The sequence below is a fragment of the Python bivittatus genome, unplaced genomic scaffold (assembly GCF_059951505.1).
Source record: "Python bivittatus isolate LINGU-HERP-01145 unplaced genomic scaffold, Pbiv_v1 ctg000480_np1212, whole genome shotgun sequence".
NCBI lineage: Eukaryota > Metazoa > Chordata > Lepidosauria > Squamata > Pythonidae > Python > Python bivittatus.
Window position 1 is genome coordinate 69,789,274 of NW_028277075.1, and position 27,278 is coordinate 69,816,551.

Here is a 27,278-nt window from a genome sequence, read left to right on the forward strand (position 1 = left end):
GGGGGGGGAGGCCTGTCTGAGGTGCTTTTATAAACCACTTTCTTAGCCTGGGCTCAAACCATGTTTATCTGATCGTTGCCTTGGTAATGGATTTTCCCTCTGTCCTTCAAGACCATCCTCTATACTCCCTATGCCTGTATAATCCTAGATATAACCAGGATTATAGGATTGATGAGAAGTAAGGGTTCATGATAGCATGAAATTTAATCTGAAAAAAATTATAATTAGTGGATCTGTAATTTACTGCTTTATTTGAGGAGACATTGGAAGAAGAAAGTTGGTTAAAGCAGCTGGGGGAGGTTTGCACAGAGCTGACAATTTTTAGAATTAAGGAAGTTTAGGAATTGCTGCATAGAAGAGAAACATTCTAGCAGATACAACATGGAAGGATGTGAAAAGCATCATTTCCAAAAGCTCTCTTGCCTATGCAAATTAGAAAAGTACAAAGACTGGATGGTGAAGCTGGAAGTCATCACTGCAGCTGAAGGAGAAATGAACCTGGTGCCACTGCTAGTAAACCTAGGGAAGCAGCAACCACGCATACAGCAGCCACATGATTTACGAGCCACCTACATCACCCACTATGTTGTGGCCCACAATTTTACTGAGCACTCTTGTTTAATGAATACCTAGACAATACACCTAGCAATACCTGTTAGTACATGCCATAAATCCTTTTGTGTGCTGATCTTTAGTTTTCCTATGAGCTACTTCCTAGTTGCAAAGTTTTTTTAGCAGATAGAGAGTTCTTTGACAGGGACTGATATTATACTATTTATACTTTCAAATACCTACACAGGAACCATGCCCAAAGCTATACAGAGGATCTCCTGAGCCGCAACAGCGATGCCACACTGGCCCTAGGCTTGGATCAAGTCCACAAACAGTCAAAGTGAAAGGAATTGTTGGTTGTTTGGATTTAATCCCTGCATCAGAGAGGACTACTCTCTATTACCAAGGAAACACAAATAAACCAGACTGCACAAAAATGACACACCTCTTGTTTTTAGTTATTATTTATTTTACTTTTTTTTTTTAACAATGTAAGAATTAAAAATCTTCCATAAATAAAGGACTTGCCTGGCAGCCTCCCAATAGTACGGTATAAAATATGAGCGATTGTACAAAACTCTTAAGGACATCAGGCACACAACCAGGGTGGGAAAGGCCCAGCCAGTGCTCCCTGGAGCTCTGTCCTTGCCCAGCTTTAGGGGAGGGATCAGGGGACTGGGGTGGGGGCAGAGCCCCAGGCTCAGACCACAGGAAGGACGGAAAGACACTTGTTGCTCAAACCATCACAATGGACACACACTGGCAATGAGGGTCAAAGCAATATGTGAGGTTTTGGACCAGCCCCCCTAGATCACCTCCACAGCACATCACAGCCAGCTTACCACTCACCTGCAGCTAATTTCTGGTCTGCAAACCCCTCATCCACACCTAATAAGAATTATTTTAGGGGGTGGAGGGAGACGCAATGGGGACACGTGGGCTCTCTTCCCAGGAGGAATGTGCTAGTTCTGCTGAGAGAATAAACGGAGGAGAGAATGTCTCTAACCAGAATGAAAACGATAGGATAGCCAAGGAAGTGGATCTCTAACATAGAGAGCAGCAGAAATATCTCTGGCCCGTTTTCCCCTCACAAACTAGTCCAAGGCTGGTGTCCTGTTGTGGAGAGCCCCCATTAAAAAGGAGCAGGTAGAAAGCTCAGCTGAATGATCCTAAGAGAGCACCTAAGGGGGTGACCATCTTATTGGTTTGCCCATACAGATGGGGTAGGGGAGATCAGGAGCTACCCCGGATCCTTTCCATGTAGCTGCGCAGCTCATCTGGATCACGCAGCCCCATGTCCTCACACACCCAACGAATGTCATCTTCACTGGCCACCAGGATGGACTGAACAACTGGTCCAGAAGCAGGGGGGCTGGGAGTAGAGCTGGATGGTGAAGCAAAGGTCACAAATTCTACACGCTTCCTCCGACCACCCACCTCCCTGCCCTCTTTCTTCCTGGACAAGGTAGTGGTAAGAGCTGGGTTCCCTGGGGCAGTCAGGCCCAAATTACTAGCAGAGACCCCTGTTTCTGGCTCTGGTAATGGGGCTGGGCCCTCTGGGGCCACAGCTTCCAAAGTTCCTTCTGGCCCTGCACAGCAAGCGTACTCATCATTGGCGCTAGAAGGGCCCTGAGGCTGGTCTTTGCAGTGCTGCTTGCACAGATCCAGCTGCTGATTAATCTCCTCCTGGTCAGTGCCTAGCCAGATCCAATTGTGAGGCTGCTGGGCAGAAGAAACTGGAGTGGATCCAGCATCAGGAGGTTCCTTGTGCTGGTAACGAAGGACAAAGGCCACACAGTTGATGAGGAAGATAAAGATGGCAAGACAGAAAACTCCCAGGAGTACATACATGCCAATCTCTAGATCTGTCACCATTGCAGGTGCCTTCACCATCTCATCTTCCTCCACTTCCTCCACTTGTTCAATATCCTCATAGGAGCTAGCACCAGCCCCCTCAAATTTGGTCATCGGTGGCCCTAGTGCTACAGGGCCATGCCTCCTTGAACCTCTTCCACTCTCTGTGATAGCTGCAACAGTCACTGCTTCACCTGATGTGATACCTTCTGCTCGCTGAAAGGGGGCCTTACCATGTAGATGGAGATCTTCTTGCTGTGGGCTCTTAGTGGTCAGAAGGTTCCAGCCAAAGTTCACTTCCAGCCATGCTGTCCCCTGGGAAAGGGGAGCCCTATGTTTCCCCTTGCGGCAAGAGTCTGGGGAATGTAGGCTGAGCTGCAGGAGGGACCCCTGGCCTGGACCTTCAGCAATGATCACTGGGTAAGAGTGCTCCTCTTCCAGCCGCACAGAAACCACATCAGGATTCAAAGAAGAAAGCAAGAGAGATGCATCCCGCCAACCATAAAGCTCTACTGGAGCCAAGGTGTGATCACTGAATACCAACCAAATGCTCAGAACTGCTTCCTGCAGAAAAAAAGAAAGAAAATTGGAATCTGAGGAAAGAGAATCATGCAACTAAGAGGTTGAGATTTACACATACAGAGATTAATGTGAGCTAAAGCCACTTCCTCCAATGTGGTATCCTTTGACTGGGTTGGGATATCAGTTCCCAGAATCCTCAGCAGTATGGAATCCATGAGTTTAGGAACTCAAGTTGGCTTCAAATGATAATGCTGGGTTCAGTGAGTTGACAGACAGAGGCATCATAGTCCATTATGGTAGCAGATTTAAATCATGTCACCCAACTCAATGCAGCAGTTTCCACATTACCAAATGTCTACCCCTCTTCTTAGAATACTACACATCCTGGCAGGAAAACTCACTGTACAGTGATCCCATGTCATGCCATCCAAGCATAGAAACAGATTTTGCAAAATGGAGAGGACAAGACACAAGGATTCTATATTTGAGGATAACCGCAATATGCCATTTCCTATCATGTCTAGCTTTAGCTGAAGTGAACCACGGAAGGAGAAGGCTGCACCCTCAACATGCAATTTAGTGCTTCTGTAATCCAGAAGGATGAAAAATTAAATTCATTAGGGTATGAACTGTTAGAGGAACTTCTCACCTGCTTCAGGGAATGCAAAGCAGAAAGTCCCTGGCACGTCGCAGTGAAAACATTCAGATGTCCTGGTTCTGCAGAGAGTGTCAATGATAGACCTGATACCAGCTGGGCTTGCAGCTCTGAGACCAAGACCTTTTCTTCTGATACCACCAGAGTCTGTTCCCCCAAGATAGAATCAGAAACAGGAGAACGCACCTGAACAAGAATAGAGAATATACAATTGTTCTCATAAGGAGACTTTCCACAGAACCTGTACCCATCTTACTTGATGCCTCTTCTCATCCATCCCAACTTCAGGTCATGGTTAATTGCATGGTTAATTTGCCGGCCAAGTGACCAAATAGGGAAGGTGAGTTCCCCTTACCTGTAAGGTTGTCAAACCTCTTTTTCTTCATAGTCTCTTTCTTCATATCCACATCCACCATATAATTTTTCATTCTATCTTGGAATTTACCCCCACTTATGCCAACCTCATCATTTTTACACCAGGCCATCATCTACTATTTCCTTCTGTACTAACCATGGCTCCTTGTTTCTAAAAGTTTACCCATCCCACCTTTTCCCCAAACCAGAGACAAAAGTAACATCCAGAGCATGTGCACAGCATCTAGCCCATCCCTCTGCAACAAGCTATCATTACCCTTCAAGCAAGTTTCTCATCCCACTCCATCTCAGCAAGGAACTATTCAGCCCCCATTTTTTTTTCTCACATGCCCTTACCTCCACAGAGGTCATTCCTACTTCACGGCCAACCACCACACTCCCACCTTCCAGCGTTGCTACTCGAGGGTCTTGGATTCTAGCATGCTTCCGCACCAGATGCGAGACATCCAGCAGCCAATCAGAGCTTGGCATGTAGGTCAGGTGACGTCCACCATCTAGAGGGTGAGCCACAAAATGGGTGAGGAAACGGACCCCTGCACGTTGGTACTGGAGCCGACAGCCACGCGCTCTCCTCTCAGCTTCTTCTCCACCCTCTTCTGGCTCTGCTGGACTGTTCAGAGAAGAAATGCAAACACATAGCACATTTACAAGAGTTAGATATACTTCAATCCTTCCGGTACATTTTTTCACTAATCTATATTAAACTGGCATCAACTCCAGATAAGGAACTTTGATTAGAATGCCTGTTTCTAATTTCTCCATCATCTTTCTAGAGAAGCATTCAAGGCAATTTCAATATCCCAAGAAATCCTTTTTCCAACTGAAAGACGTAACAAAGGTTGCTTTGGTACTTTGCATCAATGCAAATACTTTGTTCCTACTTCTTTACACTTTTTTTCTTGTCCTCTTGCATGTTCCTACTTACACCATCCAAAGTTGATTTCATTAACATAAGTTATCACACAACTGTACATTCTTAATTCTCTTGGACCCCCACAGCAACACTGTCTATATGGAAATCGTTATTGGGCATGAAGGAATTAGATATCAAAATATCAACACTCTGGACAATGGTACTTGAAATGGACCTTCCTTATCTTCTTTCTACATTCTTACACAATGATAATTTCCCACAATGCTTAGGAATAGGTGACAGCCCTAGTCTGAGATATAAAGAATAAGCCAGCTTTCCTTAATTTAGTATCCTCCAGATGAGTTGTGGTCACAACTCACAGTATTCTGTACCAGCACTGGTCTTGGTGGTAGGGAATTCTAGAAACGGTACTCTCAAAACATCTATAGGGAACAAAGTTGAGGAAAGATGCCATTTACTCAACCCAGTGCGGATGACTCTCTTGGCACCACAACACTTACCTCTCAGAGGCTGGGCCAGGGACCCTCCAGCCTCGTATTTGCTCCAAAGAGGTATCAGTCAGTTCAATGCGCAAAGGCAGAAGTGGGGCCCAGACAGTAAAGAGTAGTGATGCATGTAGACGACGGTACCAGAAATCCACCCGTACGCCACGTGCCCCTCGGCTCTCTTTTCCCCCTACATAGACAGCATCACATACATCTGATACCTACAGGTGAATTAGAAAACACATTGAGGTCCATAGATGTAAAGGCATCTATGTAAAGGCATAAGAAAGTGTTAGAAGAAAGCAAGGATGCCCATATTGATTTCTTGTTTCAGTATGGATTTCTTTCCTTTTTTTCCCCCTCTTCCCATCCTTCTAGAACAGCTGAAGATGGAACTGTAGCTGGAAATTGTTGTGAGTTCTTATAATCTATCAGTGGGAGATCAAGTCCTTTTGGGTGGTACAGGGAGTGTGTTGTAAACTCCAAAGGAGATAAGCGAGGATGAAAGAGAAGCCACTCACTACCATTGGATATATAACTGTTTTTCCTGAGCTTCAGCATTGCTCTGCTTCATGCCATGTTTCCCATAGAAATGGTACATGCATGAAAACATGGAGGAAGAACAATTGACACAGACAAAGACAATGCTGTGCCCACTGATGGAGAAAACTAGAAGGAAGCATCTTAAAAGTATAGTATGAGCTTGCTAGATCAATGGATTGTCAAGTCTTACAGTGTATGATGGGAAACAGTAAAATTAAGGTAAAATTAAGGTGAGGTGTTATCAAGAGGAAGCTACAAGGATTAGTGACCAAGATCTCCAAGCATTCCAGGTAGTAATGAAGGGTCTGTTTTTTCCACAGATAAGTAGACAATTGGGAATACAAAGTAATACAAACAGGGTGTCTGAGTATTTGGAATAGAAACTCTGGCTGAGTTTGTACAACACACTTAACTTGATTACTAAACCCTTGTCTGTCTGCACAATATATTGATTCATAAACTAACTGAACAGGCTGAATTTGCTAACGTCCTAAACCAGTGTTTCTCAGCTTGGCAGCTTTCAGATGTATGGATTTCAGTTCCCTGAAGGCTGGCTGGGGAATTCTGGGAACTGAAGTCCACACATCTGAAAGCTGCCAAGGTTGAGAAATACTGCTCTAAACTATAAACATTAACTAAGATAAGTTAGTAAAACTTAACGAAGTCTATCATGTGTGAACACAACCCCTAAGACTTTAACTGACATGATTAAGCATATTTTGTAACCCAGCTTCTGACTCTCATCTGAGAAATAAATTGGCAATGAGGGAAGAAGACTGCAGTCTTAATAAGTGTTACTGATTTTGATTCAGAAGCACATCCTTTATGAGGTCACTTGTTTCTCACCTGTAGGACCTGCTTATTAGAAGACTCACACCCCATCTGCTGTGTTACTTCTGAAACAGCTCCTCCTGTTTCAACCACAACCAGCCTCACGGGCACAGACTGAGGGATTCCTGTGAGGAGTGCAGTGTTCACAATTTCCTGTTCCTGGAGAGAGCCAAGGGAATTGTATAAGGATCCAGTGCTATAAGTTATCCATGAGAAGAAAAACACTGAGTCTCAGGCCTCACCTTTACTAATGGAACCAAGGCCCGCACATCTCTCTCTGATACTTGAATCTCCCACACCATCTTGTCCTTCTCAGCCTCAGGATCCTGGCCAGGGTACTCCACTTGCCAGGTGACAGGACGTGTGGAGGCCAGAGAACCTGTACCATTCTCCACAAGAAAATCCAAATACAGGAACTCTGGAGAATACGTTGCCCTAAATGGAGAGATTAGAAGTCAACAGTTAAGAGGCCAGAGAACCCAGGGAAAACCAAGGAGATGACAGAACATCTGTAACAATAATAAGTCCACCTCATTTATCTTGATCTTCATTGAGGTGAAATCCTGATAGAGCTGAATGGAATTCTCTGGCTCAAAAAACATTCAGGTTTTCAAAAAACGTTTCTTATAGTAAGCCCAGTACTGCTTTCTCCCTCTGGCAAGCCTGATGAGTTGCCAGCCAGACAAGGGCAGAGTGAGAAAATCAGTCTTCTATATCAATGCAGGCTTTCACAGCCAGCATCAATCCAATGATGATGAGCTTCCAGGTTCATAGAAGTCCACTTTGATCATCAGGAATCTATCACATACCTTGTAGCTGTGGACAGGTATATATTGGGATTACAAAATGTAGTATTAACACTCAACTCAAAGGACATAAAGATATTGCCAGCTAGAAAAAATTGAAAAATCTGTGGTAGTTGAACACCTGCTGCTACATAATGGGTGCAACATTCAGTTTAAAGACACACAAGTACTAGCAACTGTGTCAAATCATCCTGTATGACTACACAGAGAAGCTATTGAAATTTATAAACATCCCAATAACTTTAACAAGAAAGAAGAGAGTCTGAAGGTTAACAAAGCCTGGTTTCCAGCTTTACACCACACTAAAATAAAACGGCCCTTAATTAACCGACACTACATAGAATCTACAGCAGTCTCACCTGAAAAATAATAAACAGCAGCGTGTTTCAAAGAAAGACCAATAAAAAAAATTAGTTCCTTTGGAACTTCTTCAAATCAGACAAATTCACCTGCATAAAAAAAACCCAGTCAGAAACTGGCTTTCCAGAGTTCCGATGACATAGTCCATAGTCTACTGCAAACACAAGAGCTCCATCAGTATGAGCTGCCAGGAAGTCCACTACAGAGCAGACCGCTTTCACCTCTGAAGATGCCAGCCACAGCTGCTGGTAAAACATCAGGGTAGCAAATAATTAGCCCTTGGCCTATTAGCCCAGGAGCTCAACACCATTAAATCAGTCCCCTGTCTCCTTTTCTGCTCTGGAGCATGAAAGGTACAAAGAAATATACAGCAGATGCCTCTAAGAAGGATACCCAACCAGCCACTCTTGTCCTGCTTTTTCATGGTAAGAGTCAAAGATGACACCAGCATCACACAAATGCCTCTAACACGCACTGGGGAAATGGCTATTCTCCTCCTAGTCTTGCCTCGGGGATAAGCAATTCATGGCCTATGAACTATTTCAGCCACATCCCCCTCTGTTTATACATAAATAAACAAAAAGTGCAACCCCAGTGAGGAAAATCATCATCATTATTATCTTCAATTGGTACTGAAACTGTTGGACAAAAATCTGCCTTATACTCTCTCAGATGTTTAGTTTCCTGCAAAATAGATCTCTGGTTTTGCTTTGTTTTGAACCTTACTCTTAGGTACCGTTGCTGAGTTCGTTCTATTTTTGGAAGTGGCAGAGGGTACTACCGCTGACACTGGCTCCTGTGACACATCTCCCCCTCACTCAGAAGCCTCCCAGATTGTCCTCACTTCCCAATTGGAAAAAACCCAATGGGAGAAGTTCTTTCAGGATCTCTTTTCCTGGAATTTGGTGGAAGTATGAGAAGCCAGGGAGGTTATAGACCTCTAGAGAGGCGAATGTACAGTGAAAGACAGGATAGTCTCATGATACATCTCTTTACCACTACATAACTCAAGAACATGACATGCTGCCCCTGAGAATTTCTCCCAAATGCTCATCTCCTTGGGAAGAATTTCTCAAGTAAATTTTCTTTCATCAAACTGAATTGAGAACTGCTATTAACAAATGCAGAGTGGGGGTATGGGGGGGGGGGCATGATGCTAGATAAGACACCCAATCTGATTGGCTGGATTTTGGGAAGAACTATCTCTTCATCCCCCCTCCCCACCCCCATGATTGTGCCTATCCAGAAAAAAATCAGAGGGGAAGAACTTTAAGGGTGTCCAGCTGGAATCAATACTGTGGGTGGGAAGAACAGATGAAGCTTCCTTTGTTGAGGTCCAAGGAAGGAAAAACTCAAGTCTTTGTGTTCCCTGGATTTATGTCTAACTCCTTAGCTTTTTTTAGATTCTTGGCCAGCCAGGGCATTCAGAATCTAAAAACCAGACTTGTCTGAATAATGCCACAGTTCTACAGAACTGTGCTCCAATTCGAATAGCTCCTAAAGACATAGAACTGAGTACTGAGTGTAGAGTTACATTTCTGGGGCATCTCAGCTTCTGTTAACAACCTCTGCTTAACAAGTTTTTAGTCCTTGTGGTGGTGAAGAAGGAAACAGCAGACTAACATTTCCAGCTGTTGTAAGGAGAACCTGCCCCTCCTGTCACTAACGAACCAAGAATTATACAAACTAGAAGAGTTATATTATTATGCAAATTAAGTAATCATGCACTTTGCTCAAACTATATAATTGATAAGTGATGCAGTATTCAATTTCTCTTCATGCAAAAAGTGGATTGTCCTATACAAGGAATGGGGAGGGACAGAGTATATGGAGTCCTCGTTCAGTGCTTTCTTCATAGGTATATGTACATAAGGGCAAGGTTTTCCTTTCAAAAGAAAAACACCCAATACACTACAACCTGATCAGAGGTGCTGCCTGATGCCTCATCCCAAGGTGAGCCAAGTAGCTCTGTAGAAGCCATTATGACCCTGTCTTTCCACTGCCTATGGTTACGTACTTCCATTCCAACCCACTGCTGGCAGAACGACGACAAGTGATCAAAGCGGTGTGGTGTTTGGCACTCTTGAACTTGTCCAGCTTTGCTGTCCAAGCCTCTGGTCTGGTGGGGCGAGCAGCCAGAACCTGTAACCCTTTCTTTACTTTGATTCTGAAAGGAAGCAGAAATAAAAATAAGACGTACAGACAGAGAAGCAAAGGCCATCTAGATAGCCCCAGTGGTAAGGTTAGGTGAGCAAAGAGAAGTCTTAGAAGGATGAGCACCTTCTGGAAGAGAGGAAACCCTGCATCAGAGGACCTGGAGACTGAACTGCGCATCCAGAAACCCATAAGTTGCTGTCAATCTCACCTCTGCCATGAACTAATTATGCAAGCCACCCTCTCACATCCTCAATCCCAACTACAGGAGTGGGGTGAATAATATAGAAACCCAGAGTCATTGTACATTTCATAACTAAGTAATGCATGCAATGCACTTGAAATAGTTGAAAGCAATGTGATACTTATTTATTACAATTATTATTATTTATCAAGATTGTGTACATTGTAACTGAAAAGACTTTTGAATTCAAAATTCTCTCTGTCATTGGGATAAGCACATGGCAACTGTAACTCACCGGAGAGTCAGCAGATCAGCTGTGAAGTTCTGTTGCAGAATGAGAGTGGCAGTGAACAGCTGTCCTGGGCGCAGGGCAGTGTCAGGTACTCGGACCATCACATTGTCATCCAGCCGCACTTCCTGGCGTCGTGGCGGACTCATCACTCTGATGTCCACAGGGCCCACGTAGTGCAGCTGCTCCTTGGGGCCTTCTGTACCCAGATGTGGCCTCTGCTGTGTTCGCACATGGGGACAATCTTTGTGTATCTTCCCGGGTAAAGAGAGCTCCAGCCTATAGTACAGCTCTGCTCTTAGAGGTAGGATGGCTGAATCTTCTGATCTGTGCTGAAGAGTGGCAAGTGGAGGAGAGAACCAGCGAGGGGGGAGTTCTAGTTCCACCACACACATTCCCAGGGGAGCCTAGATAGGAAAAGCAGAGAGACTCACATGCTATTGACTCATTGTAAGGCCCACCCTCAAGCTACACAAAGCTTATACTGTGTAATGCCCTGGTCTATCTTGCTTACTTCCACCTATTCTAATAGGCAACAGGTCCCTGAGGAAATGAGGCCAATGTCTCTCTCACACACACCTTTCTCACATTTACACTATTAAGTGCAATGGCTGGATCAAACTTGAAAGCTATAAATACAAGATGTATGTGCTATGGCCCCTATCCCAAATATCTGCTGCTTCTAGATACTTTTCTGAAAGCATCCTGGTCTTACCACTCTAGTGATAATCCTCTCATTCTCCATCCTATCTTTTTAAGGGTCAAGTGATCCCTTTTGGCAGGGATCACTTCCATGTTTTGGAGCAATGATACTCAGTACAACGGAATCAACACATAACAACAGTACACATTTCATGTCAAAAGAAAGTTCAGACTTATTATTACATACACCTAGTGCAAATCTCCTTGCGCTAAGCTTGGAATCATTCTCTTGCATGAATAAAGGCATGTTGTGCAAGATGAAGAAAGGAGCAATTACTCCATGCCTTACCCTTCATGGCCTTTGTGGGTAGGGGGTGGGAGGATTTAGAATGGCAAGTATATTAGGGAGGAGAAAGGGATGCGGTAGACCAGTCAGGAGCTTGGCATGCCACTTCTACTTTAAACAATGTTTACAAGAAGAATGCTATTATTTAATATTTAAATGTTATTTAATATTTAAAGATTGACCTTGTCTGCTCTAGAATCATGGATTCTGGGATGAACTGCATGGGTCCTTACCATGCAGAGCATCGCAGGGGCTTGTAGTATTAAATCATTATCATAGAGCTGTTTGTCCATGATCTCTTTGAGTACCTCCAAGCAACTAGTGCCCCACAGCTTCTGCTTACTTCCACATATTCATTTCCACTGTCTTAAACCAAGTGCAGCTAAACAGCCATAGCAGGGCTTTACTTTTCATGGCATCTGAAAGCACATACTTAATTTCTCCACAATTTGCGAGAATGTAAACATATATCCTGTACCTACCTGAAGGCGGCAGGCCCGATGCACAACCTGGGTCTGATGGAAGACATGTAGGCTGACACAAGGCAGAGACTGTTGTCTTGACATCCAATCCTGCCCCTGGAGGTGGAAAAGGACGCGAGCGTATGGCTCATAAGGAGATACTGTGCCCTCAATGGATACCGCACGGATGTCCCAGGTGGTAGCAACATCTGTCAACTGGGAATTATCTGCTGGAACTGCCTGGAGAGGAAAGAGAATCTGAATTCAGGGCAGAATCTCCTTGAACAAGTCTAGAGAAGAATGGAGCTCTGCCCTGTTCCATTTCTTACACCTGGGGCCCTCAGTGTAGTGCCCATAGATTGGTACTAGTGTAGTGTAGTGCCCACTTGGTACCTATCATGTTTCCAGCCCCAATTTAGAAGAGACATATAAATGGTAAGCTAGCCAGTTACAAAGCAAAGCGGCAGCCTCTAGCATCATCCTATTTGACAAGCATGACTCTGGATCCCATGTGGATGCCGTATGCATTTTTAGAAAAGAAATAAAATAGGTGGCTGCAAACTTTTGTGTTGTTTAGAAGCAAAGATATTTATTTAAAAAAAGGCTGACAGTAGTAGACAGAGGTAATTGGGAACACAGGTGTCCATCCCTAACCACAATGACACCAAAATGTCAAAATGTTGCATTATGGCATCACATAAGCCCCACTCTTTTTGTACTTCTGTTGTAAAACATGTTTTGTCATTTTCCCCTCCCACCCCTCCCCCCTCTTGTTAGGGGAATCCTAAGAGACGGTGTAACAAGATGCAAACTCACCAGTTTTGGCCACATTCTCCATGGTGGACATTTTGTGAGAGTTCCCATGACATGCTCTTAAAGTTCCAAATGCAATTCAAGGGTTGTGGCTCTTGTTTTACATTGAAGCATCTTCCCAAACAATTAAAAGCCAAATTTACCTGCTGGGCAGTGAAAGGAAGGTAGGTAGCCTGGATGCTGGGCTTTCCTGCAAGTCGACGATGAAGGAAGAGGAAGGTCTCTGAGCGAGAGCTGAAGGAGGCATTTCCTGGTGAGTAACGGTCAGTACGCTGAAGATGGAAATACTCTGAGCCATTGAGTACTTTTAGTTCAGCTGGCAAGTACACCGTGTCAGGAGGATCAGATTCACAATCCACTGCAAACAGGAGAACTGTGTCCATCAACATCAGACATATAACTTCCTCACACATGTGATGGAATGGAATTATGAAGGCCAGGCTCAGGGCGAAAAACATTTTCTTGATTGATGTCAGGCCTAGCCCAAGGAACTCCAAGAGACCATGTAAATTCAGTCCATCTATGTTTATTAGCTACAACCTCCAGGAAGAATCTTCCCAGATTGAAACCCCAGCTCCCAAGTAACGCCAGCCACAACATTGTGAATTCCTCAGGAAGGTGCCAGTCTCATCCTCTTGTATCTCCCACGCTCCTCCAGCGAGCTAAGAAAATGTTTTTCACCCTGAGCCTGGCCTTCATAATTCCATTCCATCACACACCATAGGCATATACATTTGTGCCCCCATTCCCACTCTCAATCCTTCCATGAGATGGGGGGAAAGCCTAAGCAACAGCATGGAATTTACTGTGTTCAAGCTTATCTTATTGAAACTAGGAACTCAGATTTGGATCAGAGATAGGCAACTAGCTCCCAAGGCAACTATCTCTGGCTCCAATTCCTCTAAAGTTGTACTAAAAGAAAAAGAAGCAACAATCCACCCATATAACGCTTTGTATCAGTGTTGTTCCGGTTACTATACACACTCTGAAACAAAAAAAGTATGGCTTCAAGAATAGGACTACCATATCTAGACTGTGAAATCTGGAAAAGAGATATGGAAAATTCTCTTTGCTGCCATTTAGTAGTTGTTGGGTTTTTGCAGCCCAAATACCATATCCTTCTACAAACAAACACACAAATATCTAAGGATGTAGATTAATCCTCATGGAGAAAATCCATCTATGTGGTTACTAAGAGTCAACACTGACTTGATGGCACATAATACATCAATGAGATTAATCCCACATAACTGGTGACCTTATGTCACTTGAATAAAATTGTAATTGTGAACAATAAGAGTTTCATATGCTCCATACATGTAACCTTTACAATCAGGGAAATTCAACTCTTATTGTAGAGTGTGACCATCAGCCTGGTCTCCAGGTCATCATCTTAGAGACAAGGGCTACATTTCCAGGTGACAGCCTCTTCTACTTCACAGTCAATCTGAGCAGAGCTTCTATTAAATATTTGGAGAATGAAAACCAAACTTTCTCAGACTTCTGCTTAGTGATCAGTTCTTATAAGTAAATTATTTTTATTTATTTTATTTATTTATTAAATTTATATGCTGCCCATCTCCCCCAGAGGGTGACTCTGGGTGGCTCACGATTAAAACTATACTGAGTTTATATAAGCAGAATGGCATAGGTCTGGATCATCTGCATGATTTCAACTCCATTATTTGCTCATAGATTTTGGAGGCATGTTTTCAGATACCAAATTATATCAAGAATGCCAGAGTATTAACTTAGTATATAGCAACATTTTCCCAGTTATATTGTCCAGGCACAATGGACTACAACTCCCACCAAAACCAAGCCAAAAAGTTGGGCTGCATTAGTGGAAGTTGAAGTGTAACATATCTGAAGGATGGGATAAAATCTACTTCAAAGACAACATTCAATTGCATAAAGTTAATCTTTATTTTATTGAGGATGGGGTTTTTTTCTCTCTCTCTTCTTCATCAAACAAGAGTGCAAAGCAATGTATAACTATGAAAAAGAAAGCCCACCCAAACAAGTTGACTTTTATTCCTCTACAAGTTTTAAATTGAATTGTTTCAGCAATTGGCTACTTGGTTTAATATGACTTCATGGACTCTCAGAAGAACAAGAGAAACATCTGTTGATGAATTTGTTCCCAAGTACTGTAATATATTTGTGGTGCAAGGACCCTGCATTACTCATAGATTTTTAAGTTTTACAAGAGATTTGGATGTTCTTTTTCATTTATAATGTTCCCATGTTTCCCCACCATTTCTTTTGGCATTTTTCTTAATGATGAAAGCCCTTCATCATTAAGAGAAGGATAGATGGAATAGCTGCTCAACATCTTTGCATAGCAATATACCAATACCACAAGGCTGCTGTTTGGCAGAAGCCTCTCAACAGCACCAATCAGCTGGTTTGTTGGTGGAGGCAGACTTGTCTCTCATTTTTTACCTTATTTTGAACAGCTGACAGGCACTAATTATATCATATATGTAGAACCCTTGTTGGGGGATAATCAGCAATAATTTATATTTAATCATATGTATTTCATATATGTATTCATATAATTTATAACTAGTATACAAAGACACAAATGAGAGATACAATCTCTGTAAGCAATATAAAATTTCCAGCACCTAAAACCTAACATATTGATTTGGCAGGGTGGGGATGAGGGTGAGGAATGACTAGAAAGGACTCTTAAACTATGTAGTGTTCCTGGAGAACTTGCTAACTCTTCTTGAAGACCCACAAAGATTGCATGAAGCACACAGAACCAGAAAACAAATGACTGGCAGTGGGACATAAGATCATTTCTTCTGTTCTTGGAATCAAGACAGATTTGTAGCACAAAGTACTGATATTTCACTTCCTGCCAAGGTCCATTTCAGGTGTCTTCAAACCTAAAGTGGCAGCTAGAATGCATTTTTTTCAAAATGTTTAAAACATTTTTAAAAAATCTATATTTCTAAATAAATCCAATCTATCCATTGTACTATTTTAAGGACCAGCTCAGTAGATTCAAACATCTCATTAATCCCCAACTAAAGATCTTGTTAAACAAATCTCATGATATACTGTATATTATATCTAAAGAATCTGACAAATGAACCAATGACTTCTCCTATTGGATATTGTCCAAATGTTTGAACTACAGTTTGAGAAGGCTAGTAAAGCAGCAATGTAAGAGAGGGTCTAAATGGTTATATTCAGTACCATGGAGAGTACCACATTGTTACTGTTGTCATCGTCATCGTCATCATGTTTTGCTATTGATTATCTGTGTATTAGAATTTCCATCCTGTGTTACAGGGTTTTAATACCTTTATGATTATAAAAAGCTAGATAATATTTCATTACACTAAAAAAATGGTTTATCCATGCTTTGAGATTCTGCTATCAATGACAAATAGGTTACAAATTCTGTGAACAAATGTAACTTAATAAGAAAACATAAAAATGAATTAAATTACTGTTATTACCACTGAGATTTCATACAATGTTTTAAGATAGTCACAAACTTATTCTATTTATTTCCTACATGTTATTTCAAGCTCTCACAGAAGTATATTGAGAGTGGTCTCATGTTTCTTTTTCGTGAGCTTTTTTGCCCCTTTTACATAGCTCTCTAATTCTGCAAATGTTAAAGTTCCCTCAAGTCTGTCCTAGGAATTGCACTATTTTGGTGAAATAACTAAAGGGACTTTCTTTCTGAATATTGAAATTGGTAAATTGTAGCTATTAAATTTGTATATAAAAATGTGTCTTGAGTTCAATCAGATATTTCTAAATTATGTACACATTGTTCGGGGAGTAAATCCTGATGAATTCAGCTTAACCTATTTCAGAGTAAGTATCCTTAGGACTGTACTGTAAAGTGAACTACTGTTGTACTCTGCAGTACAGCCTATTTGGAATTGCACCAGAACAACAATCTGTAGCACATTTTACTATTGACTTCCTCTTTGGCAAACGGCTTGCAGATTACTGTGACCAGTTTTACTGGAGGCATGCTGAATGTACAAAATGATATCCCTACACATGCTGGTGTTTGCTTGTTTTTTTAAATTCTCCAGGGTATCAGCAATCAGGAACTCAAGGTAGCTTACATGAGATCTCCCTTCATTTTATCTCAAAAACAATAATCCCTGCAAGATATATTGTACGGAGAGAGAATGACTGGCTCAAAGCCACCCAGTAAGTTTACATGGCTAAGATTAGAATGTAACCTGTGTCTTCCCAGTCCTTGCCTAATACTAGCTGTTATATCGCATTAGCTCTCAGGTGCCCTGTACATGTTCTACTTGCATGAAAGAAGGCTATAAAACAGCCCTCCTATGCTCTTATGATGTTCTTATTGGATAGGGTCCAGATTAAGTCATGCTTAGATCCAGCCTACTGAACTAAATGAAATTTAGGTTAGTAAATTGGCTAATTTAAGTCCATCTGATTTCAGAGGGTTCAATCTAAGCATGACCAAATCTAGATCCAACAAGGGAACTGACCCTGACTTACGCTACTAGATATTTTAAATCCTTAGCTGTTTTATAACTCTGTGCCATTTTGTCAAAAGCTGCCTATGGGGAAGTTAAAATGTTTTCAGGATGAAGGATTCTACATAAAAGATTAAGCGACCCAATAGTACAAGAAAAATCAAATCCTTTTGTAAGATACAGTTATTTGCAGTACCTAGGACCGACAATTCTGTCCTTGTGATACACAGAAAGGCATAGGACAGATATACTGTCTCTATTTCAGATGTTTGCATTCTGTTTTTCCCACTTCCTATTATAAATTCAATTCTCATCCTGCTCAGAATTCTCTGGGCACCCACAGCTCGATAGAAAGTGAATGCAGGCACCATCAGATGAGGAAAGGGAATGAAAGCCAAATAGCTGTGTAACATCAAGGTTGCATGTTTCCCAATTGTTCTGTAAGGGACAGATATGAAACTGTTGGGGGGTAAGAAAGAAATCTTTGAAACAGCCAGGACCCAGATATGTCCAGTAGCTCAGAGACTGCACTAGACCCAACTAAAGCAGAAGTACAGTAGCTAGGATAACATAGATCAAGAATAACTGCATTTTACCATCATTTTTGGTGATTGTGGAACCCAGTATGCTTTTGAGGGAAATTGGGAATGTCTGAAGAGTGTGGTAAGGAGGGAGGCCCTATCACGGAAGTTATTTTATTATTGTAATAATAAAAACTATTATGGCAATTTAGACTTCATGTCAGCTAAAGGGCAGGGGATCTTGTCCTCCATAATTTATTTCATCTTCTAGTCCATCCCTCATTCAGGATATCTGAAGGGGTCTGTCTACAATCCCCTCAAGTCTTAAGGGTGTTGTTGATAAATGCTTATAAACAGAGATCTAGTTAGGGGAAGCTAGGGATATAAACATCTCTCATGACTTCTCCAGAGTATGGGTACAGCCAGGGAGAGACAATAATGTCAATATGGCAGGTGTGACCAGGCAATCTGGGCCATGTCCCTTTTCATATGTGTGCAATGCTCGTGACACATGTTAAAAGGGATGGGACTTCAATTGTCTGGTTGTGCTCAGATTTTGACCCTCCTTTAGACAAACCTAGGTACAGCACCAATTATAGCTTGAATAATTAGATATGCGGGTACTTGTTACCATGAAATCCCATCTGAGATGAGCAGAGCACTATGGCATAACATCTGGGTTACAGAGCTGAAAGACCAATTTCAATGGTTGCCTTTCACACCTTCATACCTCTACCCCCACCTCCAGTAATTTCCTAATGTCCTTGAGACAATTTTCCATGGAAATGATCAGCATCTCTCAGCCCCCTTTTTATAATATACAGAGTTCCCAAAATTGTCATGCTGAATTTTGATAGCATGTGGAGGCATGGTCTCTCACTTTTTTCAACACACAACCACTATAAATAAAGATTTAAGCTTTTGTTTAGGTTTAATGCCGCAAGAATCCCTTACCTACAAAGCTCAACTCCTGAAAAAAACCTGTCCCATAAGAAACTCTGTTGCACCCACTTTGATGATGGCATTATGCCACTATGCTGCCCACTGCAAAGATGACCAACCAAAGTTCTACTCCCTGGCCCATCAATTCAAGCTGTTAGATTGATGGATATGAGGGAAAGTCCTCCAAAATATCCTTTTTAAAAACAAAACAAAGCAAAACTCTGAAGACACATTTATTCCTGTTTGGTTTTTTAAATGCTAATATACTTTTATTTTCCTTTTTCATTCATTGGAACTCTTAATTATTAATTAACTCCAATTATCCATCCAAATTCTGTGCCCTCAGTAGATGTTTCATAATCATCTAAATTGCTTTGAGAAGACTAACTATCCTGAAAGATGGGTTAAAATATTTTATACAAATAGTAAATTGACTCTGGCCCATCACTAAATAATTGATTGTAAAGACAAAAACACAAGAAAGCCGCTGTAGCTCTTAGTTTGTGTCATCTTGAACTACATTTTACTTTGTGAGTTGCGTAATCAAAATCAAAGGCGTTTTTAATAAATAAATAAGTGCCAGTCGAAATACAGCTGTTGATCAGTTTAAGGATTTCCTGCAGATGTCTCTGCCAGCGTAAATCTGCAGTTTCATCAACAAGTAGGGACATCAACCACTGTCCCTACTTAAGGCTCCCAGATCTCAGCAGACAAACTCCAGAGTTTGACAACTCACTTGTCATACTATATGTTTCCCAAATGGCCCTACAAACATGCAATAGTTCAAATCTGGTAGCGCTGGCCTTCTCATCTATCTGCTCAATAATGGGCTTTATCCAGTTTTCCTCGTTTTCTGATCAGCACTTCAGTTTCACCTGGGATTTCAGTTTCAAAGCAGCCATTTTATTTCTTCTGGATGTGCAAAGGAGTAACAGTAAGAGTTTCTTGGAACAATACTATTTAACTACACTTGAGTTTTTAGTTTGGCATGTTTCCAGCTTCCAACAATGTTGAAAATGATAAGGATGTTGTTTTAATTAACTGAAGTCTAATGAAGTGCTCTGTGAATTATGTGTCTGGCAAAAGGTAGCATTTTCTAGTACTGAAGCAGCCACATGTGGAGAGAAAGTGTGTGTCTGTGTGTGTGTGTATGTGGTACTGTAGATGGTCTACTGGAAAGGTATTTGCATCATGTGAATTATATATTTTACATGAGCGATTTAGAATCTTTCCAATGTTGGTGTCCTGAGTTTTTCTGTCTTTTTGGATATAACATCTCTAGCTCTAGTAGAAACAAAAACTAGGCATACTATATCTGAGATGCAAACAGCCTGGAGGACACCTAGAAGGCAGGAAAGAGTTACAGAAAACTCTAGATCTCTCTTACCATCTAGTGCAGGGTTTCCCAAACTGTGAGGTGAACCTCCCGTGTGGAGGTGCAGACAGAGTCCAGGGGAGGTGTGAAGAACCTTTTAGTTACATTGTTAGAATAAATCCATCTTTCCCAAAGTTTCATTGTATTGTTTTCATTGTTCATTTGGGTTCATTTTGGTGTTTGGATTTTTAGGGGAGGTGTGTACATTGAGATTACACTAAAGGGAGGTTTGATGGCAAAAAATTTAGGAACCCCTGATCTAGTGGTATCTGGAATTTTGAGGCTAGATATGATATGCTGAATAGAACCTTCTGAGTCCTACCTAAATGAAATGATGTGATCGCTTCTCCCCAATTCAAGCCCTGGGCTGCTGCCAGGGCAGGGGGTGGTTACAAAGTGATTAGTATTTGTATAACAGCCTGGTGACCTCCAGATGAGTTGAACGAATACCCAGAAGTCCCAAAGGTGGCTGGGTATTCTGGGAGTTGAAATCCAATGCTTCTATAGAGCATTAGGCTGGGGAAGGCTTTGGAGAAATCTAATGGGTGGAGTGTGGTGTACTTGACTTATCTAATTACAATTTGGCCAGATACTGTGTAAGAATAACTATCTTTGCTGCACTATCTTCTCTTCAGCAATCTGCAGCCTGCTGGGCTTCCCATGCTTTTGTTAAGTACCAAGAAAAAACATCAGGAGGGAATTCCTAACACAGGGCTTTTTCGAGAGTGGTGCTGCTATCACCCCTAAGGGAAAATCTTGCTCTTGAAAAAAGTGATAGAATAATTCCCCTTCCTCTGGAGACAATCATTTACCCTAATTCTCTGCCCACAAATTCACTGGAGAATTTCAAAAGACAATTTGTATTCAACCCGAGTCTAAATGCCATATTCTAGGAAGCCAAATTGCTCTGCCAAAATTGCACTTCTTTATCCCTGATACTTGTTTCCTTCCCCAAGGACAATGTAAAAGCACACAAGATTATTCTGATTCATTCCCAAAACACAGCTGTAAAGTGGGGTAATCTGAAAGATAATTCTCCGGCTGATACATACTAAGCTCCGTGGTTGGGTGGCGATTTGCACCTGGCCTTCCGTGATACAAATCCAACATCCCACTTGGTCCTCCATTGAAGGAACCAGAGTATAACAAGTTCTTCAAGGGTCACATTGCATCACAGACTGCAGGCATGAACAATGTATTAGCAGAGTGCAGGATCTGGGAATGGGAATGGGCAAAACAAGGAAAGATGCACTGCTTCACTGAACCACTTCCTCTTGCAAATTCTCCTTTCTCTGAGTGTGCTAATAAACAGCCTATAAAACTAAATGGCATACAAAATAAATATGGTGTTATTATATACCACATCATCTCAAATCTGCTGCTTTTATTTTTCAATGACACTTTTTGGATTAAAGCATCAAACAGTACACAACCATTACAGTTGTGCTTATGGACATGAACAATTAAAAGGAGTTGCTATCTAATCAGGAAAAATCTGTCCTTCTTATCATGACTCAGGCAAGATGTAATATGATAATGTTTTATGTTAATAGAAACCCAAACTTCAGATGTGGTACAAGTCCAAGTGCAAAGGTATAGTCCATAAATGGGTTATTCTCACAGCCCATTAGACCACACTACACCCATGCTCACAGACTTTATGCCTGTACTGATCCCCTGCAGCTACCATCCTTTGTAACAGGAAAAGATACAGACCAATGCAATGTGGACTTCTACTTAACTACAATTACTATCCAAACCACCAAGTTTATGCTTTTCTATGATTGCCCAGTTTAGGAGTAGAATAATAGTTCTACACTGCTGCAATGGAACCTGGGAATCATTTAATCCTACCCACTGCTTGACACAGGTCCTATAATGCAAGATATAACTGATACTAATCCAAGATACTTGGACATCTAGCCTCTTCTTAAATGCCTTCTGCAAAAGAGATCTCACCGTCTCCTCAAGCAGTCTGTCCTATTGTTGAACATTTTATATTTTCAGGAAAGTTTTCCTTATATTTAGTGAAAGACTACCTTCCTGAAATTTCCACCTCTTAGGTTTCCTTCTACTCTCTGGAGCAATATGAATGTCTGCCTAACAGTCATTGACATAGTTGTCGCTCTTTGAAACTCAGGTAAAGCAGGCATAGGTTCAGCATCACCTGGCTGGAAGCCAGTGTTGACAGTCAGTTGAAAAGCCAACCTGAGGATAAAGTCATTAAGGCTAAGGCTATCAATGGTGATTACTGTAGTCTTGATATTTATGCATTAGCTCTTGGATCAGATACAGTATATGTCTTAAGACCAGAGCCTGGGCAAGATGAGAAGGCGATGCTTGTGGGAATTCCAAGACATTTGGCAATCCACGCTAGGGACAAAGTGCCAGACTACCAAGTTCTAGTTTATCTTAGGTTTTTGGGTTAGCTCTTAAACAGCATTTTCAGCTTTCTAAACTGTTGCAGGAGATGTATTCACTAAAATTGTGTTGTTATTACATATAAATTACAACACTACTTTTTTGACCGTAGAATACCATGAGTTAAACTGGCTGCCTATATGATCCTATCCTCGATTTATGCCAGATGAGCAAGGATAAGAAAGGATCCAGACTTCACTATATCATATTGAGGTTAGCAGCCGCAGGCACAGTGGGAAAGTGCTTGGTCCAACAATGAATCTCTCTCACACGCATGCACACACATAAATCTGTATCAGTGGTTATAATGCAACCGCCATAAACCAACTTCTTCTGCTATCCCCACCTGCTCCTCTGTCTGATGTGAGGGCAGAGCAGTAATCAGTCCATTAAAAGATGCTGAACCCCCTGGGCACCCTTTATCAGAACTCCCCCAGGTTCTGTGTTACAGGATTTCCTGCTGAAGAAGCAGCAGATGGTTGAGAGATACCATGACATCACCCCCTGCCCTGTTAGGTCCCAGAATGGGGGATGACAGGGAAGGAAACAAGGGACTCCTTACAAATCTGGTTTCCTCCTCCCTTGGGCTGTGACCTGGGACACCTCTCCTCCCTTCTATGCTAATTACTATTTCTTCATCAACTTGACATGGTGATCCAGCCATAAGCTTCCACTTCATTTTAAGAATGAAATTTCTCCCTCGCAACAGATTTTGGGTCCATCACCCACAATACGCCTATGTTTTCTCTCCCCCTCTGTTGGCCACAAGGAGAATCTTCCATATGCCATCTTGTGCAACACAATTTCCTTCACTGAAATAGCTCTCCATTTCACAGTCATAGCAAAATCAGGGTATTACAAACAATCAAATGGCCCTCTCTCCCCAACTGAACACGCACTCTACGATTTCAGGCAATGATAAACTTTCCTGCTTGCTATAAACTTGCTTTTAATGAAGAGAACCAGGAGGAGTGATTCAGTACTGTAAAATGGACCCAGTGGCTCTGAGCCCAGAAATGTCTTTAATTCAAAGGGAGGATATAATGTCTTTAATTCAAGAGAATTAAATGTCTTTAATTCAACATAGGATATAATCTATGGTTTAGAACAAGGATCTCACATGGATCAGTTTTGTGCAAAATGATGCTGAGAATATAATTGGGACCCACTTCCATGTATTTACTTCTTCAATATTATTGAGGCAACTACATCCTGATGCAATCCTGTTTATTAGTATTAAGGGATCCACGTTGGCTATGTATCTCTTGTTCATATGACTTCAGCAGTGGCTCTGAAATCAGTCAGGACTGTAACGAGAATGCAGGAATGTGGCTTGTTGGCTCTTGGCTTTTATAACAATTTGCACCACAAGAGAAACAAATAAGGCACAGCAACTCTATCAGTTTTCTGACCCTGTGTCTCCCCCCATGTGTGAACTTTAATGCTCAATGTCCATGCTAGCTGGGGAATATTAATATTATAGTCCAGTACTTCTGGAGGGGACCAGGGTAGGGAAGGCTGCTCTGGCAAAACCTAGGCTCTGCTCTTAATTCTTAATACGCTCTTGAGCACAGTTGCCTGAGAAATTGCTTAAAGTGCTGTTGGCAACTATATGAGCACTTACCCTCACTAGAAGAGCTTTAAGCATAAATGGGGGGGGGGGCAGGGGTGAATATTTTTTCTGGACAAATCACTGCTTTGAAAGAGAAGAATGCATGGAATGAACTCAGAGAACAGCAATAAGGTCAAAGTGCATAGAAATGAATGATCCCAAATAACCATATTTGATGAGCTTTTCAAACCACATTTCATGAGCTTTTCAGCCAGTTGGAGAGTCAGATGGAATATTTTCAGGGAGCAGTAAAGCACAATGGTATTACCTTTTCTTAGGGAATTTTATTTCCTGAGGGAAACGGCATCCGTTGCCCTCCTTCAAGACTGGGAGAAGGAGAGCGGGAGAAGAGAGTTACTCCATGGAGACTGATCCTGCCCTACTGGAAGGGGGGAAGACGAGGGCTACGGAGATGCGAAACGATTTCTTTGCATTTCAAGTTAAAGCCTGTCCTGCCGGTGGGGGAGTTGGATGTCCCAGGTTCCAGCAGCGGAGCGCGCTTTCGGGAAAACCCGCTATTGCAGGTAAAGAAGGTGGCGGGAACTTGTAGAGGGAAAGAATTGAAAATCCCGCAGCATCTGGAGATACAGGTTGTGAGAGGGGGAGGTGCAACCTGAAAAAACGCCGCGGGAAACCTCTGGGCTTCGACAAACAACCGGAGGGCACCTCCTTTAGCGATCCCTGAGCCGTGCCCAGGACTCCGAGAAGGGGAGCCCACAGCGGCAAGCCCCAGCGGCTCCATCTACATTCACACACGCACTCGCACACCGCCACCGCGCAGACGGGCTCAGCGTTTCCATGGTGATCACCCGGGAACGCGAGGCAGTTTTCGGGACCCGATGCCGAGGGATTCCCTTACTCAACAAGTCTCACGAGGCGGCGGAGATCTGAAGACCCGAATTGGCTGATTCCCCTCGGAACGAGAGACTCCCCTGCCCCCCGCCGGATCCCGATCGCACAGACACTCCCGGGGAAGATCCGCTCCCTCAGGGGTAGGGCTGAGCCGGGGAAGTTTCCCAACGCCGGCACCAGCACTCACCTCTGGGAGCGCGCAGAAAAAGAACCGCGAGGACCAGCCAGAGCGCGGGGGCGGCGCGGCTGGAGCCCATCCTGCCGGACCCGATCCGCCTCTCCCTCCGCTCAGATGCGCCCTCGCGCCGCTGCCGGACGCATGTCCACCCCGCCGGGCCTGGCTGCCCGGCGCGGCTGCAGAAGTCGGCTTAGGGCAGGCGCCTGTCCGAGCGCTGGTCCGCGCGCGTTCGCCCGCTCGCTACCCCAGTCGCGCAGCGCAGCCTGTCCGGATAGTTGCTGAGGCTGTTGGTGCTGCTGCCGCCGCCAGGCTACTCAGACAATAGAGATAGGCAAGAGGAGGAGGGGAGCGGAGCACATGGGCTCAGCTCCGGCGCGGGTGCCTGCTGGGTCCTAGAACTCCTCCGTCGACACCCGAAGCGCCCCAGCCGGGACGAGGCAGCGGCTTGGGCAGAAACTGATCGCGATCGGAGCCAGGCGGGGCCGCGGCGCCGGTGGCAGGAAAGGAGGGAGAGAGTAGAAGAGGAAACAGGAGGTGACTGGGGGCGGAGAAAACTGAGGAAATCTGGAGCGAGCGAACGAGCGAGCGATACGAAGTTCTTCACACGTTTTTTATCATCGCATAGAACTCTGCTTACAACCTTACAACAGCGTGTTCATCTATTTAAATCGATTATCATAACAAGAAACCAGCAATGCCGATACAGATTTATGAATTATACATTCGCAGTAGTAGCTCTAAGATGTCCCGAAGGAACGAATAAGACCTTTCCAAACACACACCCCATCTGTCCAAATATTAATAATTCTACAGTCTGAGGTAGGCAACAATAACAGGTGGTGTGACTTTGGGTTCCCAGGCATGGCTAACTGGTTGAGAGACAGGAATATGGACCCCCCTTTTCTTGGGCAGGGAATATTTCAGGGAGTACCAGGGAAATGGTTTTGCAGAGCAGAGGGTGAATAGGTCTATGCTTTGGTTCAGTTCTTACCTTTATCTAGTCTTAATGCAAGTTGTTTGTTTCCATTCACAACATTTTTAAAACATTTCCTGTCTTTAATCTAGGAGCTCAGGGAAACTTTCCCACAACAAGGTAAGTTGGGCTGAGAGGATGACTGGCCCAGAGAGCCACCCAGGGTGTTTCTGTGGCTTCAACCTGAGTCCTGATGGTCCCAGTCAATGCCTTCACCACCTCATCACAGGCTTTCTTTGATATTACACCAAATAATGATCAAGAATCTATACTCCAGTTCATCATGGCTAAATGTCTAAAGTTTCTTATCCCACTGAAGTGAGGCACATTATTGCCCAGTTAAATTGGGGGGGGGGGGGGGAATGGCTGAGATTAAGAAGCAGGACTGCCAAGCGAGTTGTTCCCATGCAAATTTGCCCTTTTGTTCTTAAATAGAAAGTAAACAAAAAACAACAACCAAACATTGAAAATCATATGTTTCCCAAAGCAATCCAGTAAATCTATTACATGTAACTTAGGGCATGCATTCATGTTTTTCATCATGGCAAAAAAAGCCCCATTACACTACATTCCAGTTTTGGGTTCCAGCTAACAAGCTAGATTCTCCTCTAAAATATTCCATTTTATTCCACCCAGTCAATTGCCAATTAGTACTATGGAGCCACTCAGTCATACCATTTTACCATACCTCTTCTCCTCTTTTAGTTCTTTGCCCTGAACACCTTTCATATTTCTTCACATTGGAGAAACTGGCTTCCTCCCAATCTTTGGGCACTTCCACATTGCTACTGTGTCTGTTCTTTAATACTCAGTGTAGTTTGAAGTCAACCTGTAATCCTTCTCCTTTCCACTGGCCTCAAAATGTTGAGAGAGCACAAAAAAACTTCATTCAGATAGAACTTGCCCAAAGGTACCACTAGTGCTGGATAAAATGTAGCCCCTCTGCCCCATTCCACATAAAAGCAGAAATTCTTCATGGTGTATGTATCTATCTGATTGTGTGCAAAAAAATCTCAGGAATTGCAATGAAAGGGAGCTTCAAAGTTGTCAAGGCACCTTTCCCCTTAAAAGTCCTGTGAAATAATAGTACATGAGTGAAATACAGATCCAAGAGGCAGGGTGAAGCATGAATTCACACCAGTGAAACAACAAACTATCCACAAGATATACA

The 27,278-nt window shown here is 42.8% G+C and overlaps 1 protein-coding gene across 1 annotated transcript; it reads right to left on the minus strand.

Annotated features, from left to right (window-relative positions):
• Positions 1-1,000: 1,000 nt before the first annotated feature.
• On the minus strand, positions 1,001-25,503 carry TMEM132A (transmembrane protein 132A). The gene is made up of 11 exons (XM_088146206.1): positions 25,144-25,503; positions 12,890-13,104; positions 11,955-12,173; positions 10,491-10,891; positions 9,875-10,024; positions 6,934-7,126; positions 6,707-6,850; positions 5,333-5,538; positions 4,295-4,568; positions 3,578-3,769; positions 1,001-2,970 (listed from the first exon to the last, which is right to left on the minus strand). The coding sequence occupies exons 1-11, from the start codon at positions 25,211-25,213 to the stop codon at positions 1,786-1,788; spliced, it is 3,249 nt and encodes a 1,082-aa protein (XP_088002332.1). The 5' UTR covers positions 25,214-25,503; the 3' UTR covers positions 1,001-1,785.
• Positions 25,504-27,278: the final 1,775 nt, after the last annotated feature.